At 43.5% G+C, this 20,116-nt stretch overlaps 1 protein-coding gene across 1 annotated transcript in view; it reads right to left on the reverse strand.

Annotated features, from left to right (window-relative positions):
• Positions 1-20,116, reverse strand: part of TRPC5 (transient receptor potential cation channel subfamily C member 5) — a gene marked incomplete at its 3' end in the record, with an annotated part of 132,984 nt that overhangs the window by 43,491 nt on the left and 69,377 nt on the right. Inside the window, exons 3-5 of the mRNA XM_082609952.1 lie at positions 11,205-11,541; positions 9,696-9,835; positions 4,926-5,248 (exon numbers count right to left, since the gene is read on the reverse strand). Coding sequence (XP_082466078.1) covers positions 4,926-5,248; positions 9,696-9,835; positions 11,205-11,541 — 800 coding nt within the window. The remainder of the gene's footprint in view (positions 1-4,925; positions 5,249-9,695; positions 9,836-11,204; positions 11,542-20,116) is intronic.

The following is a 20,116-nucleotide window of genomic DNA, read 5'->3' on the forward strand; positions in this document are numbered from 1 at the left end:
CATTTGCATATCTAGTTGCAGCTATGTTAGTTGCAATCAGTGTGTGTACAATTTTTGTGTTTTTAACACATTATTGACCGGGGGATTTTTGCAGAAACTAACACCTGGGGCCGTAATATGTCTCCGGTCAAAAATGTGTTAAAAATCACACATTTCATAAATGTAATTTTAATAGCCACCCAATATTCCACACAGCGAATACCAAGCCTGAATGACAGTTTTATCAATGCTTTGGATGAGAATAGGTGGCAAGCTTTTTAGATCTTCAGACGATACAAGACTGGGAGAGACAGCTAATAGAGTGGACGACAGAATCAAGATTCATCAAGATTTCAACAGCTTGGAGCAAGGGGCTGGAACTAACAAGATGAAGTTTACTAGGGGTCAATGTAGAGCTTTGTTCTCTGGCCAAGTGCCCACATACAGGATGAGGGAGGTAGGAGAAAGGCCAAGGGTTTTCTCTGACAGCAAGTTCAAAGTGGATCAGTAGAGTGACAGAGCTGGCTAGATACTTCATCCATGTGAGGGGAGCAGAAGCAGAAGTGAATCTTCTAGAACTAAAGATAGGATTGCTACTAGAATTCATCCTTTCATTCAGTTGTTCAGTGGGTATGTTGAACCCCTTTATGTCTATGGTAGGAGCAAGGCCTCTAAAATGGGGGTATCAGTCTGGTGGGTAAGAGACAACAAATGACTAAAATATGTTATCTACTACATCATTATTATTACTAGTACCTTTATTATTATAGGTTATCTATTATAATGGAGATGGACTTAGAATGCCATGGGAGACACAGAAAGAGACTGTATCTGAGAGTGGGGTTGGAGTGGGTAAGAAAAGGCTTAAAACAGCAGGTGAGGCTTTGGCAGATGCTTGAAGGATGCATGAGAGTTGTCCAGGCTGGCCAGGTGGGGATGGGCATTCCAGGCAGAGGGAGTGGCATGTCATATACAAAGGCCTGTAGGGCCGAGATGCTCTCCTGAAATTGGGAAGAGCAAGATGTTGACTATGGAGGAGAGGAGTGAGAGGCGTGAGAGGCGGGGTCCAGATTCCCAGGCCCTGTGAACTATAGGAAAGAGGAGAATTTTCTGCTGGAGAATATACAGATACCAGGCAGGCATGAGACCAGGGGGCGACAAGATAAGACTAGTATTTAGAAACTTCTGTGTGGTGGGTGGGAAATTGTTTGCGGGGGAGACAAGACTGGAGGCAGGGAGACCACTTAAGACCACTTAAGGCCCAGCAGTTTTGGGGAGAGATGGTTTAGGCCTGAACCCAGACAGTGGGGTGTGTGTGTGTGTGTGTACAGAGGATGGATTTAAGAGATATTTAGGAAGTAGAACTGACAGGGCTGAGTGTGAGACAGGATGTGTTGCTTGGGGGAGAGGGGGAGAGTCCCAGATGACTCCTAGAAGTCTGCCTGGTATCATTGAATGAGATGAGGAATTAAGAGGGAAGTGGGTTTGGGGTGGGGATATAGAGATAAGGAATTTAGTTGTGGATGTTGTGTTTGAGAGGCCTGCGGCACAGCCAGGTGTGTTCAGGAGGCATCTGGAGTTGAGGGTCAGGACCTCAGAAGGAGAAACAGGACCACCAAGTTAGCTTTTTGCCACTTCCGCCCTGTTTCTTCCCAAGCCCCGTGCCCGCAGAAGGATGCCTTCCCAATTGCTCTCAACAGTGGATGAAGGCCAGGTACTGCCAGTATTGAATACTGAACTCAAACCACCAACAGTACTGTCATGTGGTTGTCAGCAAGGATAACAAGGTCCCCCTGAATTCTGTGCCCAGGAAAATTTTTCTTTTTTAAGCTGAAGAATAGCAATGACATCTCTGGAGAATCAGAAGGAAAAGGGTGACAGCAAGCAGATGCCATAGTTTACGTCAGATCTGTTAACAAGCTCCCTTTTCCCCTTCTCTAAAAACAGAGTCTTTCTGACGCTCTAAGTAGCATGTATTTTAGCAGGTATTATAAATGCCTGAGTTGAGGCATTTAAAGGAAAACATAAATCTGAGTCAGACTTCCGTGGAGGAAGAAAGAAATCAACACCTAGAAGGGAAGTTAAGGTAACATTACTGCTGATTTGCCCCCAGCATGACAATGCTTCTTTATACCTGACACCCCAAGGTATAACTTCATGTACGACAGGTGCCCATTCTTGTCAATTGTCCCTGCTGGGCAAGTGATGAGAGCAAATGTCAGTTGGCAACAGGGGTGTTAATAATCACTACAGACTTACAAGGAGGCATTTCATAAACTTCCTCAGCAGAGTTCACGTGAGAGGGTAATTGGCAGGGACCTGGCCTCCCGGAAGGCACCTTGCATTCAGGTGTGCAATTCTGTCGAATGCTTTGATGGGAACAGATACAGTCTCCTGGTGCTCAAGCCACTACAGAATTGCTCTTTGTATTGAAAACAGGTTGATGTGAGTTCTGTCTCTAGACTAATGCAGGAGAGGAAGCAGTTCCTAGTCAAGAGGCACTAGCGAGGTGACCAGTTGCCTTTGTCCACTCCTGGTTGGCTTCACCAAAATGGCACTATCTCTTTGTCATCCCATTTTGGCCTCTTTTCCCCTTTCACGTAAGTCTGGTTTCCCCATCCAAGATTGTGCCCTGAGTTCTGGGAGGAGAGGGAGGCAGTGTGGCCTAGTGGAGGGGGTGGGTGCTATAAAATGGGCAACGGGGCGAGTCAACATTTTCCAAACTTTATTCACGGGAATAGCATCTTGGTCAATACATTTGGGTAAACCTCTCCCTTTACTGTAGATTCACAATGGAAAATCTCTGAGAAGCCCTGCAGTGGAGAAACCTTCTTAAATTTGTCCCAGCATTTCCAAAACTCACTTGATCAGAGATCTTGTTTTCATGTCTATTCATATCCCTGTGAACTGTGGTTATTTGTCATCCATTTTAGGAAATGCTGCTAGAGGCAAATAATAAGGGTAGGCTACATTGCATTGCTTTTTCCCCTCTCTATTGGTGCAACTTGGGGTCAGGCAGAAACCCTTCTTTTTCCCCTGTCCTTTGTTATTTAACACATTTCAAGAATGTCTGAGTCCATTGATCTGCCCTAGTTTATAGAGTTAAGGGGGAAAATTGTATCTCAATTTAATGACTAAGAACCTCTTACAACCTTGGGGTAATTGCTGTGATTACCAGATGACTGGCACTCTCCAGAACAGGGGCTGGAGATGGACAAGGTGTAGGACACTGAGTCTGGGGTAAGCTCAGGACTGCTCCTGGAACCCAACACGTTTCCTGACATGTGCTTATTTTCTTTCTCTTGTCTCCTTCCCCTAACAGTGATTTGTGAGGAAATAAAAGCCATTCTGGAAGCTTAAAGGCCCTAGAGAAGTAGGTGTTGGGTTTACAAAGAAAAGGCACAGGGGTTCCATAGGTCCAGAGGCAGTGGACTCATGGACAGAGAGTCATGAGCTGTCTCCTGTGTCCCAAGTGGGAAAAGGAGACATTTCCAGTCACTGCTTGGTGCCTTTTGGCCCACCTGAAACCTTGATTTAACCCCAGAAGTTGAGCTGACTCTCATCTTACTTTTAGCCTGTCTCTTCTGCATCTAGGAATCAAAGATTCGTCATCCCCCTGCCCTTTTATTTATTTTTCTCTTCCCAAACCACATGTTTCCATGAGCCAGGGCTGTTCTAGCAAATCCCATTGCTCTGACACCACCTAAGCGGTCTTAACTCAATTCCAACCTGTGGGTATGGGGAGATATTTTCCCCCCATATCAACAATTCTCTGACACCAGTTGGGTGTCCTACAAGTCAACTCAATTCTGACACTCCTGGGAGATAACGTCAGATTCCATGGATTAAGAGCTCAGTCCCACAAGACTGCTCCCCTTTCCCCCATTCCCAGATGCTAATTACAAGTCCAGGTTGTCTCCTGTGCTTCTGACCAGCTGGCTATAGATCAGAGCTTCCCACAGCCCTTTCCTTGGCTTTGAGTACCTCACAAAACTCAGAGAAACATTTAAATGACTAGATTACTGGTTTATTATAAAAGGATACAACTCAGGAACAGCCAGATAGAACATGAATATGGCAAGGTATGTGCGGGGTTGCAGAGCTTCCCTGCCCTCTCTGATCACCTGCTCTCCCCATATCTCCACGTGCTTACCAACCTGGAAGCTCTCCGAACCCTGTCCTTTTGGGTTTTTATGGAGAGTTCATTACATAGTCACGGTTGATTAAATCATTGGCCATTGGTGATTGAACTCAATTTCCAGTCCCTCTCCCCTCCTTTGAAGGTGGAGGGGTGAGACTGAAAGTTCCAACCCTCTAATCACATGGGGGTAACCGGCCCACATCCTTAGGTGAGGTCCAAATGTCACTTTGTTAACACAGCCAAAGACACCTTTGTTGTTCTCATCACTTAGGAAATTCCAAGGCTTTTAGGAGCTCTGTGCCAGAAATGGGGACAAAGAGCAAATACATATTTCTTATTATTAATCACAATATCACAAGGTGCATTCAGATAATTTTGCAGTCTCCCTTTTTCTTTGTTCTTGATTCAGAACAGTTACATTAGCTTTGGCAATCACTTGAGAGGTATAGCCTTGCCGTTTCATTTCCTTGGTTAGTGATGCTTTTTTGAGCGAGGAATTATTTACCCCTTCCCATGAATTCCTTTAAAAATATGGGATGTGTCCAAAATAGTTCAGAAATAACCCTTTAGATGAGTTCCTGGGAGCCCCTGTGTGTTTGTGTCTTTCCTCCCTCACCTAACTCTACTTCCTGTCCTAGTCCCCTGTAGGGAGGGAAGAACCTTCCTCCACTTCAGACCCTTCGGGTTGATCCATAAGTGAGCTCTGCATGCACTGTCAAGGGGCAGTGATGAAGCTGTGGATGGAAAATAGGGCAAAGAAGGAGAAAGCAGACAAAAGGCAGAAGAGGAAAGGGGGGAGTCTTACGTGGAGAAGGCATTGTTCTGTTTCTCGCATCGGATCCCCTTGCAGTTGTTGGGCTCATCGATTGCTCTGGTCTCATAATAAAAGTAAAGCTGGTTCAATCCATTGGCAAAAGCCAGCAGTACCAGGCAGTAGATAAAGAGGAATTTGAGGATATCAAGCAACATGCGCCCCAAAGAGATCTGCAGAGGCCCTAAGTGGGAGTTGGCTGTGAAGAGGGATATGAGACGCAACGAACTTAAAATGTTGGATATCGCAAAGAGAGCTTCTGCAATCAGAGTCGGGTGCCACATTTCCCATTCTTCCCTTGGACGAGAACCATTATACTGGAAGAAACAACAAGTGCACAAGATGAGAGGTACAGCGAGCATTTAGAAAACTTTCCCCTTTCCTCCCTTCTGCACCCAAATAAAGCCACGAAAGTAAGCATCAAGCATTCATTTATACAACAGCTCCTCCCGTCATTGGTACTATTTGTCTTTTTTTCCCACCCAATCAATGCATGATGCTAATAACGCTCTCCCTCCCACTCTCATCGAAATATATACCCAGCACATAGATGTAGAAAAATGAATTTCAGAGCAGTTATCTGGAGTAACCACCTGTAGTTTATCAACAGACATTTTTGAAGTGTGAGTTGACCAGATTGTTGAGAAGTGTCCCTGGAACAGAGCCACAGGTATGCCCAAATTACTCTGCTTCCTACTGAGATTTCAAATCAACTTTCCTACCCAATCCCCCATTTTGTTCTGAGCACTGCAGACGACTTGTAGTTACTGAAGGACAAGCGTCAGGTTCAGTCCCCTCAGTGTGCAGTGCTCATCTTGACTTCCCTGCTGACTGCAGTTTGGGGCTGATAGAGCATCCTTAGAGGGTCATTACTCAGAGTTTTCTGCCAATACTCTTTTCTCCAATACTATGACAAATGGCACGTCAACCTTCCAGGTAGTAAATTTAGTACTGCCCGCACAGTGGTGTATGGATGTATTTTATTGTTCCTTTGACAGTCTTACAAGTTGCAGTGTCCCTCTAGCACAAATGAAGAACCAGGGGGTTGAAGAAAGGGAAGAGCCAGGGTTTCTGGGGTTGGCTGCCCAGTTTTCAGTCTTGCCTGAGCTTTCAGCTCCTGGAACATTAGAGGTCGCCCTGTGGAAAGATGGCTTCGACGTGAGACCTGAGCTCCAGTTTGGGCTCTGTCGCTTAAAACTGCCTCTCTCTCTCAATTTCACCAGAGAATGAGGAGAATATCTACTCCTACCCACTGCACATGTCTGCGATTATGTATCCATATGTGAACGTCTGTGTACTCCATAAGGGGAGGTGTTATGGAAATATAAGAAATTGCTTTTTACCTTCCCCAAGACAGAAGTAGATTTTGCCTGGATTTCAATCTGAAGCATATTGCCTTGAGCACTCATCTAAATATCACAATTTCTCAGGACTAAATGTAAACAACTTTCCTGAGAAAATGTTGCATCGAGGGCCAAATTATATTGTTAGCATTTCTAAAATGTGCTTTGCTTCCAACAACTGAGGAAACTGGTGTTGTTAAAATCATTGTGTGTATCCAATATTCTTCACTGTCAGAGGAGTTTGGAGAAAACTTGCTTCTGTTTCAAATAGACTTGGGGTGGCCAATTGGTCTTACACACACTTGGCCAAATCTTGTATCTCTCTGTTTTTCTTTCTAAAGAAAACATTTGCTGCATCGTTGTGAGGGGTGGACATTGTTATGCCTGTTTTACAAGTGAAGGAGCTGAAATCCAGAGAGGCAGAGTGAGTTGCTTAAGGTCACACAGCAAGTTGGTGGCAGAGCCAGGACCAAAACTCAGGTCTCTGCGCACTCAGTCTAGCACTATTTCCGTTAAATATTACATATATGATAGTTGATATCACAGCACATATGTTAGATAGGCCTTTACAGGTTTGGTGGTCTATGTGAAAGATGCAGATTCTTTGCTGATAACAAAACAGACCTATATTTTAAAAATAGGTACTCTCAACTGGAACATGCATAGTTCATAATTTAGGGTTTTCTCTCTCCACAGGCACACCTGTAACCACAGGGAAGTCTTCTGCCCATTGGCTGGTGAGCTTGGATTTGCAGGACAGTCAAAAGTGTGAAAGGTGATTCTCGTGGAAAATCTATGCTTTCATGTATATTTTTGGGAAAGATATTATAGAATATGATAGCAGGGAATAAACTTGGAGCTCGTTTAGCCTATGTAGAGGTCAGCAGACTTTTTCTGACAAGGGCCAGATAGTACATATTTTGGGCTTTGTGGACTATATGGTCCCTGTGGCAACTACTCAACTCTTTTCTTCTAGAACTAACAGGCAATACATAAACACACAGATGTGGCAGTGGCCCCAATTTGGCCTGCAGATCATAGTTTGCTGACCCCTGATCAAACGCAAATGGTTTTCAAATTGTGTTCCTTCAAGGCTGAGGGTTCAGTGGAAGCACCTGGTGGCTACTGTGGAAACCAAAGAGGAGGCCTGGAAGATTCATTCCTCGATTCAAATTCATTCCTTTGAGCTCCTTAATGTATTGAAGTTCTGCATAAGTTTTAATTTCAAGATGTGGTTCCATGGAAAACAATTCAAAGCTTGAAATCCACTGATCTAGTCCAGTTTTATTTTTCAGAGGCAGTGTCTGAGGCTCAGAGAGGTAGACAGATGGCCTGTGGTAATCCAGCTAATCTAGCTCATAAATATCAGAGCAGGGATTACATTTACGTTTCCTGACTCTTGAGTTAGTGATATTGGGAGGCAGGTGAATTTTCTTATATTCTTTGTGATGGAATGCAGCTTGAAAATTGGCCTCTACGCTTTTCAAAGGGGGGTGAACTCAAAAGCAAAATAATGTGAGGTGGAGTATATATACTGTTGACTAGTTTTTCACTCTAATGAAGGATTTTCTTAAGGCCAGTTTATGCCATGGTGCTTCTGTACTGCCTCAGTACAATGGTGATTTGAAATTTTTCAAAGGGCCTGGGGGCCAGCCCTGTGTCTTTACCTCATAGAGGTTGGCTCAGCCTACTTGGAGAAGTTCATTTCAGACTGGTGTGCCTCTGTGCAAGAGTGGACCAGACTGCCCATTGATAATTTCTCAATGCAAATCCAGTCTGCATGTGGAATGTCTTGCTTTGTAAATTCTCCTTTCTTGAGAAGGACTCTAACTTCTCGGCAAATGTCTTTTTTTGGGTTAAATGTCAGTTGAGGGGCATTTACTCAGCTTAGTAGAGCTGATTTATCCTTACAGTCTATGGTGGGGAAGTATCTGGTCCTTGGAAGGCTTGCCAGTGAAATTGGACAGGTTATGTGATTAACTAATGCTGGGCATCTGTTGACACATTTTCACATCCCCAAGGGTTAATCCTTTTGATCATTTATTCTAAACTTTCCTGTTTAAGCAGAACCCACCAATTTCTAGATTGATAATTTATTGTCCCTTCAGGATATAAATACCACTGCCAAAGGAAGAATTTTTTTTTTTAGGCAAACAGTGTTACTTAGTCAGCAGAGTGCCAGAATGACATGGATTTCATCCAGGCACATTAACCAGAGATTCAAACATTTTCCTTACCAGCTTTTTCTTGTAACGAAGTTGTAAGTATGTGTTAAACGATCACCACAAGTGAAAGCATACTCTTAGGCTTTCAAAAATGTTTCAGGACTGCATTCAATATTCACGCTCCATGTAACTAACTCCAAAGGTCTTAAAATTTATGCAGTATGCATATTAGGGATATAAAAATAAACTAAGTTGGCGATTTGGGGGACAGCCATATTCCCATTCTAAAACTCCTTCATGTGGGATTTAGTGCCAAAAAGCATGACTGACTAGACAATCTTGGAGATGGGATTGTCAGCCTTTCTCACGCTGGAGCAGTTCAATTCAGGGTATAGGGAGCACAGCCATTCTATTATCTAATGAGCACCAAACTCGAACTCAGAGCCTGTGACTACCCAGCATGAGGTGTTGGACATGAAGCTATTTTTCAGGATAATTCAGGCTGTACATTGTGCAGGGACAACATCAAGGTGGGGTGTGCGTGTGTGTGTATGTGTGTGTGTGTGTTATCTAGATTCGTAGAGAGACATAGATTGGGTGATACTCGAAAGGCGGGATTCATAACAGCTTGAATGATCATCCTGGTGGTGGAAGTGATGTGATTCTAGGGTTCTGCTCCCTATCCAATGAAGAACACTTGAGGGAAGTGTGAATATTTAGCTCTGAGAAGAGACAACTCAGCAGGTTAGGGAGAGATGACTTCATATTGGGAGCACTTTATGGAGAAGGAACAGCCTCGTTCCGTTTGACCCTACAGGGAGGAAGGATTACTAATGGATGTGTCACAGGGAGAATAATATTAGAAAAATACAAAGTAGCACTTTTTAATGAAGTGACAAGTATTGAGAGAGGCTTCTGGAAACTCAGTGAATTTCCTAGTCTCTGCCCTGTGCAAACATCAGTGGGCCATCTTCTTGGCGAGGACATTGTAGAGAGGACATAAACACTAATTGAGATGGATGACTGTCAGAGTTGAAGAAGCTAAGAATTCATTTGCAAATTGCTCCATTCTCCACTTTCTTTGGTTAGGTGGACACTGCTTACAGACCACTGAAAGAATGTCCGTTTTATGGTACTTTTCCACATGGACTGAACTGTCATCAGCACTTTCCTCCTAAACTTTTTATGCTCCCAAAGCTAAAGCTTAATGTAACCAAAATCACTGTTTAAGAAAAATGGCCAACATTTCAAGTTACCTTGACATAGGCCACGATCTTCAAGGAAATAGTTGCCAGGTAGAGTGAGTTCATTGCAAAATCCATCAGGTTCCACCAATCATGGATGTATTCAGTAAATCCACCATCCCACATTTCCTTAATCTCCCCCCAAATGAAACCTGAAGAATGGAGGCAAAAGGTTTATTTCTTCACAGCGTCAGACTAGACATCATATCATAGCAGGATTCCCCCAAATGAAGAAAGAGGAAATCAATGAATGAATTGGGGGGTCAGTGGAGCCCCTAGAGATAGTAATAACTTTCTTCTTTCTTTACTACCTCACTTCCCTGTCTTGAACTTGCCAAGGATAGGCTTTACCTAAAGATGCCTATATGTTATAATTTTCTGGATACTACTCACTTTTACATTGTTACCACAATTACTGGAATGTTGTTGCAATTCAGGGCATCTGATTCTACCCTCTTCCCATTTTAGAGTAGGGGTAATTTCATCAATGAATTATTTAGGTCAATATTATTCCATAGTCCTTAGTTTCCACTATGTGCTAGAGGGAAAACTTCTCAATGAGTTTTGAGGTGAGCAAAAGCTGGCCATGGTCCAAAGTACTGGATGTTGGGACTGAAGCTAGGCTATGGGGCCCAGAATAATTTAGAATCCTCTTTGCTCCTCTCCCCTCTCATTGCGTGTGGGTTTCATGGAATTCTGCCTCATGGCATAGATGTTTCTTTAGCCTTGGAATGTGGAAAGCAGTAAAAGGTGTGGCTGTGGTCTAAAGCACTGAGTCTCAGACTTTAAAATACGTGTGAATCTACCAGGGATCATGCAGATTCTGATTCCACAGACCCAGGGTGACACTTGAGATTCTGCATGTCTCACAGGTTCCCAGATGATGTTGACGTTGCTGGTTTGGGGACCACAGTTCGAGCAGCAAGGACTTGGAGGATGGCAATTCATTGGAGGGTCCAGTGCAATGGAATTATGCCTGGAGGCTTCTGGTAAGGCTGATTTAACCATGACTTGTGTGAATTTCCCAAGGTTTCCCTCCTGGTTGTGAAATCAGTATCCAAATAGGATGTGGACCCTGAATAAGTACTGGGATTGTGTGGAGTAGTCACAAGAAAGCAGCAGATCCAAGTGCCACCCCTCCCCCCCAACCCGTTATGGGAAAGAAGGCATTGAATAGACTGATCAGCACTTGCCCTGCCTAGCTTACCTGAGCCTGTCCTGACTTAACACTTGGCTTTCCCTCTAAATCAACTGACAGACAACTTCCTTGTCCTTGATGATGTTAGGTTAGCTGAAACAAGCCTTGGGTACACTGTCAATCTCACGGTGAACCCTGTGGTGCTGAGCAGCCAGGGCCTGGGGAAGAAGGAACCACATTTCTGACACTCCCAACAAAGGACTACCCCACTGCACAGAGGGAAGGTGCACTAGTTCAGGGCCAGTCCAACTGCCTATTCCAGTAGTTTCTTTAGACAGGACCAGCAGGCAGTCTGGCCATAGCTCCTGGTCTCTTTGACTCACCGAGAACCCAAGGCAATATCATCCATTCCACTACAGTCGGGGGAGGCCCCTGCACATGGAGGTCTGTCCTGATGATGTGCTGAGAAGCCAGGAGAAGCATGAAGAGGAAGGTCAGATATGACGCTGTGTGGCAGATAAACTTGATAAAGGGTTTCTTGATGAACAGCCCAAGGTTGCTCCTGGGTGAGATCAGATAAGCAATAGACAGCATGGGAAACAGGAACCCAATGGTCATGCACGTCAGAAGCTTGACTACCCAGTGTTTCCGCCGCCATCCAGGGAAGCCATCGTACCACAGAGTGGCAAGCAACTGTTGGCAGTTGGGCTGGGCCACAAACTGGGAAAAGAAGAGAACAAGTCAGGCATCTGGGATGTCCAGGTGGAAGTCTACATTCATAATAGCTCTCCTAGTTTTCAGCCAGCTGCACGGCCAATCCCCAGAGGAGGCCTGATCTCCAGGCTCCCATGCATGGGTCTAACCTCAGAGACAGCTCTACATGTCAAGCTAGGAGACTAGATCTTCCTTAGGGTTGATTATTTGTTTCATACATTAAACAAAATCAACCACTCTGGTTTGTGCTTTGGCATGGCCCCCTATTCCCCCTCCCATTGTGTTAGAGAGATGCTTCCCCGAACCTGGCTCTGCATCAGAATCATCCAGGGAACATGAAAAAAAGTCCCAATTCCCAAGTCACACCACAGGCTGACTAAATGAGCCTCCCTGGGGAGTAGAGCCTGGGCAGCTGTTTTACAAAGTTCTCCTGGGAATGTACATGCCTCTTAATCATGGGGATGTTTCATTTCAGATGGATTCACTTTTACTCATTCCCCTAGCTTACATGAGGTCATCAACAAATGTGTACTTTGGGCAAACACAAACTGGCAGCAAATAAGCTCATGCCTGTGGCTGTGGTTTGGAATGGAAGTGAGTTCCCTTTTTGATGTTTTCTTTTTTCCCTTTTGGTTCTGAGCACCTCTTGGTTGGCTAGCAAAGAATCAGGTTGCTACTTTGCCATTTATTTAACACACTCTCTAGTCTAGACATGCAAAGGAGGCAAAGCTATTTGGGGGCCAATATTATAAGACAGTATCTAACTCAGCTGGGATTTTACTTAAAGGCAATCTACAAAGTGTCAGTGATTAATAGTTAAGAGATCATCAGCATTGCAAGTCACCCTCTGGCTGTTACTTCCTGGTAAGCAGCTCAATAGGGAGTTCAACTGTCAGCAATGATTTTAAATATTGCCTCTATCTGATTACTCCAGCTTCCCATGGGAAAGGTTAAACAGCACTGCACCATACAGCTTACTAGTGCAAAGGAAGTAAAATTCTTCCATCATTTACCTAACACCCAAGGTAAACTAGCGCAATTTTACTGTCAGTATATCTGTGAAGGTCACTAGCTTCCCACCAAAACTATTCTTCTCTTCCTTGAGTACAGGCTGGACTACATCTCCCAGGCTCCCTTGCAGTGAGGTGTGGCCACATGACCAAGTTCTCAATAATGGACTGTGAGGAGAAATGATGACTGGCACCTCTAGGCCTGGACTATATATGTCCCCCATGTGTGCTCCTCCATGTTCCCTCCCCTTTCTTGCTGAGTGGGGTGTGGTAGCTCAGGGTGGCCTAGGGGCTTCTGTCAGCCCGTGTCCTTCCGTGACTATGTGGAGGAGAACTATCATGTTGACCAAGAATATCTGTCTTGGACAGTTACATGACTGAGATAATTCTATTGTGTTTGAGCTATTATCCATTTTAGGGACTAGCCTATCCTAAAGCAGTTTACTATTACTAGATAACAAACAAACAAAAAAAAGCTCTAAAATCTTTATCATGTGATCTCATTTTCTCCAAAGATGTTCACGATCCCCCTTATGTCCTCACATCTCCTTTTCACACATTTACCCACAAAAAGACAAAATCCCATAGAGTCCCTTTCTACTCTTCTTGGCATTATAGCTTATGCCAAAGGCTGGGACGAAAAGGTCCTAGAAAAAAAAGAATAGAAAAGTAGAAGGGTAAAGCAAAATATTTGGATGCAATGGGAGAAGCACTGGAAGCACCCAGTCTAGTGAGGGAGACACATATATAAAAAGACAGTTATGAAACAGTCTAGTGAGGGCATGGAAATGGATAGGAAGACAAGGCGTAATGGGAGCACAAAGGAAGGGCAAATTCAGACTGCTCTGCAAAGGCTTCCTGGAGCAGGTAAGACCTGAGTGGAGCATTAAAGGATGTGTAGAAGCTGGCTAGGTGTAGTGAAGGAGATGGGAAGAGAGTAAACAGCCAAAGTAGCGGGGATAACATGACTAAAGGCATGGAGGTGAAAAAGAGCGTGACTGGTATGGGGAGGTAGAGCCGTCTGGGGAGACTGCTGCTTGAACTGCAAGGCTGTGGATGGCAAGAGATGAGGCTGGAGAGGTAGGCAGGGGTTACAGAAGATCAAAATGATAGTCTTTGGCACAGCTGTGGCAGTCAGTTTTTGGAAAGTAACTTGTGAAGCATTTACCATATCCTGAATTTGCACTCCTTGCAGACTTGTGCACATATACTCCACTTTCAGAATAGTTTTGCAAATTGTACACAAACAAAGAGGGTGGAAGCTTTTTAATAAAGAAATTGCATTTATAAATGATCTGTATTAGAATATAAAAATCTCCAGTTATAGTCAATTACTACCCGTGTTGTATAACAGATACCTTCTATTTTAGTCGCTAATAAAGGGCTATACAACTCAAAAAAAATGATAGTCTTTGGCCATTATAAATAGTATGACTCATTTTAAGAGCAATGAGAAGCCATAAATGATAGGGGTGTGTGTGTGTGTGTGTGTGTGTGTAGAGCAGTATAGTAGAGTAGTTAAGACTATAGACACGATCTAGATTGCACTGGTTCTCTCTGTTCTTCAAAGTCTTCATCTAAAGAATGGAGTTAATAACAGCATCTACCATATAGGATTCATGTGAGGATTAAGATCAGTTACTATACATGAAGCACTTAGAACTATGTGTAGCACATAGTAAGGGATCATTAAATCTTAGCTGCATATATCATTATGCATGTGCCAGAATCAGATTTAGACATTAGAAAGATCCTTATGGTTATTGAGTAGAAAATGGATTGGGGGCAGAGGGTGGGCAAAACTAGGGGCAGGAAGACCAGTTAGAAAGCTGTTGTCAATGTTGTACAAAATGATCGTGACTCAGACTAAGGTAATGGCAGTGGAAATGAAGAGATGTGCTCAGATTCAAAATATAGTGAGGAGGTAGAATTGGCAGGATGTGGTGATGGGTGGGAAGTGAAGTAATATATAGGGTGAGAGGGTAAAAGGGAGGGAGGCTTCTCTTTTGGGTGAATTGGTGAACAGTAGTGCCATTAATCGAGAGTGGGAACACTGAAGCTGGAACAAGTTTATGGAGATGCATGCATTTTTATACTTGCTGAGTTAGATTTGTCTGTGGGACATCTAAATGGAGATATCCAGACTGTAGTACTGGTGTTACACAGCAGGGGTCAGCAAACTTTTTCTGTAAAGGGCCAGATAGTAAATATTTGGGACTTCGCAGACCATATTGTCCCTTTTGCAAAGACTCAATTCAGCTGTTTCAGCACAAACTCAGCAATACGTAATATGTAAATGAATGGGTGTAGTTGTGTGCCAATAAAACTTTATTAACAAAACAGGCAGCAATTTGTAGTTTGCTGTTCTACAGTATTGTCCCCCAGCTTCTGCCAGAACCAGATATTTGGACCACTTTGCCATCGTCTTTATGGTCTCCTAGGACTTCTCCTTGTGTATCCCCAATAACTCTGACCCAAGAAATCACTCTCCCCTAAAGCAAAAATGCAGATGTGAAACTTCTTTTAATAGTGGATATGACCATCCAACCTTTATTTTCAATGCCTCTGCTCTGATTTTCAATTTGGCTGAACATAATAATTTTAAAGTTGAACAGGTTTTTATTTTCTATTTTTATACCTGACAAGAGTAGTATAGGGTGGTATGGACTCTGGCAGAACAAACTGCAATTAGAATATTATAAAACAAACTTGTCTTAAGCCACCATGTAGTATCTAATCCAAACACATCTGTGAGCTTTGAAAGCACAATCCTAATTCCTGCTTGCATATTGAAGTTCCAATTTGAGTTTATTTAATCAATCTCTAGTTGATTTCGAGAATGCCTCACAAAGAGGGACTGCAGGAAAAACAGTAGTGCCTATGTGTTGTATGCTTGATTGCACTATAAAGGCCAAACTGTACAGAGCCTAGAGCAGTAGTTTTTAGTTTTGATGAAGTCCATTTTATGTTTTCTTTTGTTGCTTGTGCTGTTGTAGCCATATATAAGAAACCATCACTCAATCCAAGGTCACAAAGATTTACACCTATGTGTTTGTCTCTGAGTTTGATAGCTTTACCTCTTATACTTAGGTCTTTGATCCATTTTAAATTAAGATTTGCATACTGTATGAGGAAGGGGTCCAACTTCATTTATTTGCCTGTGGATATTTACTTGTCCTGAGGCAGGAGGTAGATGGGCCCCAGGCTGAGCAGCTAGAGTCCGTCCCCTGTGGACAGATACTTCAAGACAAAGATAATAGCAGGAGCGAGGAGGAGCTAAGCCCTGCCCAGATAACAGATAAAGAGACCACATATTTCTCATTCTCGAGGTCAAGGAGACCTTCCCTACTACACATGCGCAGAAAGGCTCCTTGTGGGGTCAAAAACGGAGGAGGTGCCACCCCATAGTAAGTGATGTCAACCTACCCATAGACCTCTTTGCTAGAATCCATCTTGGTTAAGAGGTGTGCTCGCACACAGGGGAGAACCCTGAGATAAACCAAATACAGACTCAGAGCCGGGCAAAGCGAGGTGATTGGCCACAGGAAACCCGGAAGAAATGCACCATGTAAGTGATTCAAACTACCACGCGGTGTAACTCTGTCTCTGAGCCTACCCGTTTGTCTATTCACACGTACTCTTTTTCCTCCTAATAAACACTTGTTTCACCACTTTCCGTCTCTTTGTGGAAATTCATTTCTGCAAAGCCGACAGGCCAGGGCCTTGTCACTGGCTACTGTCCCTGATGGTCTAATGATTGGATTCAGTGTTCTCACTGCTGAGTCCTGACTTCAATCTCTGGCGGGGGAATCGAAATCCTGCTTCAAGCCAGTGCAGGCCGAGGCCACCCAAGATCAGTCCCAGCACCATTTTTTGAAAAGACTACTATTTCCCCATTAAATCATTTCGGTACCCTGGTTGAAAATCAACTAACCATAAATATAAGGGTTTATTTTTGGATTCTTAATTCTATTCCATTGATCAGTAAGTGTATCCTCATGCCAGTACCCCACTGTCTTGATTACAGTAGCTCTGTAGTAACTTTTGAAATCGAGAAGCACGAATCTTCTAAATTCTTCACTCTTTTTCAAAATTGTTTTGGCTATTCTGCCTCCATTGCATTTCATGTGAATTTTATGATCTTCTTGTCAACTTATGCAAAAAAGGAACCTGGGTTTTTAATAGCGATTGCCTTGAACCTGTAGAACAATTTGGGAAGTTTTGCCCTCAGTGTATGTAGGGGGTGAAGTCTGATAGGTAAGTCAAGTCCCTTAGGAATTGCAACTAGGAGCTATTCTTAACATAGATTAACTACTATACAATGAGCTCTTATAGTGTGCCAGACACTGTACCAGATTTTCACACAGATCATCTCACAGCAACCCTAAAGGCAGATATCAGTATCATATCCATTTTATAGACGATGAGACTGAGCCCAAGCTCATATTCTTGGTAAGCAGTGGAGCCAGGACGGGATCCCTAGCTTGGCTGACCATAGACTAAGCTCTTAAACACTGTACTCTATCGATCTCTGGATGGTATGAGCTGAGGCCTGCAGAAAGCTGAATTTTCCAGTATCTTCCCCATTGGCCTTGCCACAGTGATTGAAATGCCCACATCATTTGTTGCTTTGGGTTAAGGCCTTGAAGTTATATTCATGTTTGTAGGAAGTGGTAATATGTAAAACTACTAACCACCCTTAACAGTTTAAAGTGAGTACCTCATATCAGCCAGTTATCTAGCTATAAGGGACCTACCTGCCAGTTGTCTAAATAATCACCTGACTTTAGTGCCTGATTCCCATGCTGAACCCAAGGCAGAACAGAATCTGACTTGCTCATAGCCAAGGGGATGCAAGGTCCGCGTGATTCAGTTCAGGCATTTTAACAAGTAGCTCTGTACACATGCTGTGCCCGGTTCTGTGTGGCACACAAGGGGAGAGGGTCCCAACAAGAGAGAGTGACAGTGATTCTGCCTGAAGGATCCCACTGAGAGGCCAGCCAAACTCACGTGAAAGAAGTAACGGGACGATAAGGTTTGTGTTCAGACTCCTGCACAAGCGCTACAGATGGTAAAGGTGTCAGGTTCCCAGATGGCTGGCTCTCAACAGACCAGTGAAGACCACTCCCCTCCAAATCCAGAGATTATTTTGCCAAGTAAGGACATGAAAAAAAAGAAAAAAAAAACCCCTATGCCCCTTTGATCTTCTGTTACCACCATTTTATAAAAAGAAAAGTCAGAATAAAGTCTAGTCATTCAAATTAGATCGATTTAGCATTAGGAAAAGCTCATGACTTTGTTATGAGGCACCACAAAGTAGGCACTCAGGGCATTCAGAGACAGGACAAATCAGCAGGCACTTAGAGTCATAAGGAAAGGCTACAGAGAATTATTAAATCAGAGAATATCACTTCCTTTTGGAAGCCTTCCCTGATTGCCCCAGCCAGAGGCAATCCCTCCTTCTTGAGCCCAGACCACCTTGCTTCTTCCTTGTGGTATCACTTAGAGATTACCTCATGTTACATTTAGACCTAGAACCCTTGACTTGGCCTTCTTACAACGGTAAGCTTCTGAAGGGGAGGAACAATCGTGTATGTTATGTAACATTTCACATCCCAGGGGCTTTACAGGCATTTACTGTATTCGTTAAAGTGAGAAAATTTCCTCTCTGCCTCCCTGCTAAACTTCAGACCTAAATGTTCAACTGTGCAGTGGGCATTTCAAATGCATAACCCAAACAGAACTCTTTTCCCCCAAAGTACCCCCAACACACACACACGTTTCTCTTTTCACCTCACATTCTGTGTGCTCTCAAGGCATTAGTAGTAGTCATAACAGTCACAGATTAGATGTATACAGAACTTCCTTTGTTTTGGATACTTTTAAAAGCATTTTCTATATATTGATTAAGCCCAGGAGGTTGGTACTATATTTACACCCATTTTACAGATGAGAAAATTGAGGCTCAGAGAGGTTAAATAGTAACAACAACAACAATTAACATCTGAGTGCCTACTATGTGTCAAGCACTGTAGTTAGAGTTCGTTTAAGAGTAGTGAGCTAGGGACAGACTTCCCTGGTTATTGATTGAGTCCCCACTCTGCTGGGAGGAAGGTAATGGAAAATGGGAGGTAATGGAAAATGAGGGAAAGCCCCCTGGTAGGAGCAGAGGATGTGGGGTGGGGGGTGGGCTCTTGAGAAGTAAGCCAGGCTATGAGGCAGAGAAAAAAAAGCCAGTAGCAGTGAACCTTTAGTGGTTCCATTAGGAACAGGCAGTGGTCAGAGGAGAAAAGTCTTAACTCCCACCATCTACCATGTCGCCTGCCATGGAGGCTGTCAGCAAGAAAAAAATTAGATCAGGATCAAACAAGTCAGTCCCACGTTGTGTCACCTAACTGGTTATTGTCAGATGATTTTAAATTGTTGGGTGTGTACAAAAGTGCAATAGGTGAGGCTGGAAGGAAGGTCGCCTTGACGTATGTCTCACATTCAGGGGTTTGGAAGGCAGTCTGGGCCTGTTGTTCTCTGAAGTAATTGGCAGTGAGTTATCTTTGTGTTTCCTAAAAGGGATCAGCTGACTTCAAGCTGGGGGATCCATAGCTGCAAACCCTTCTTCCTTTAGTTCATTTGGAGGAAAAGAAAATCTGAAAGGTGAGAATGAGTGGCTTCCCCCGCCCCAGGGGAGACGATGAGGCTTGGGAAGAAAAATCGAATTCCTGGCTATGGCAGGATCTGAGATAAAGGGCCTTTCTCGGTGGTTTGAAAAAGTCTGCTGATCTTCAAGAATCTTCTGCGCCCTCAGCAAATGGCTGCACATTGGAATAGGCCCAACTTTCATTGCCTCAGATGTCAGTTCTTCAGAAAATAGTCTAGTTGTGTATAAAAGTGTATTTAAAAAGCCAGCAGAAATGACCCGAGATAGAACGACTTTTGTTGCTTTGTTTTGTAGTTGCCAATCAAGCTGGGCTCCGTTGAGGAGAAAAAATGCTCAAAAAGGAAATCGGTAGCAATGCAAGATTTCCCAAAGAGGGAGAAACGTTCAAAACACCTCCCTTCCCTCACCAGTGCAGGAGCTTGCTGAGCTATACTTTCATTAAGCGGTTCTGCTTTTTTACCACTGCAGCAGAAATTTGAGACGAAGAAAGAGGTTTTGGCAAGTAGTTTAGTCCCAGATTATGATGCGAAGTAGCCCCTACATTTTACATGTAGTCTCTGTCTAACACAATTTGCTATTTATCTGTTCAGATCACTAATCCATGGTGACATTTTTTTTTTTTCTGAAAGAAAGGAGATGTGTGCTTACCCAGGGGTTATGGAGACATTTGGGACTCAGCTGGCTGTCGTTGCACTTAGCTAGTCAACTTGGTTCCTGATCTGGGCTCCCAATAGCAATGGCAACACAGGTGCAGAGGCACAAAATAAGTCAACTGGCAGTCATACCTCTAATTTCAAACTACAGCTAAACTTCACTAATTTGAACTAAATGGAGGAAAGTGAGCTAGATGCTGAAAACTCTGTTTTAGAACACATTTTAAAAATATATAATTTTCCATTTGCAAGTATACACAGCA

Source organism: Mesoplodon mirus (assembly GCF_964341445.2).
Source record: "Mesoplodon mirus genome assembly, chromosome: X".
In the NCBI taxonomy this organism is placed as follows: domain Eukaryota; kingdom Metazoa; phylum Chordata; class Mammalia; order Artiodactyla; family Ziphiidae; genus Mesoplodon; species Mesoplodon mirus.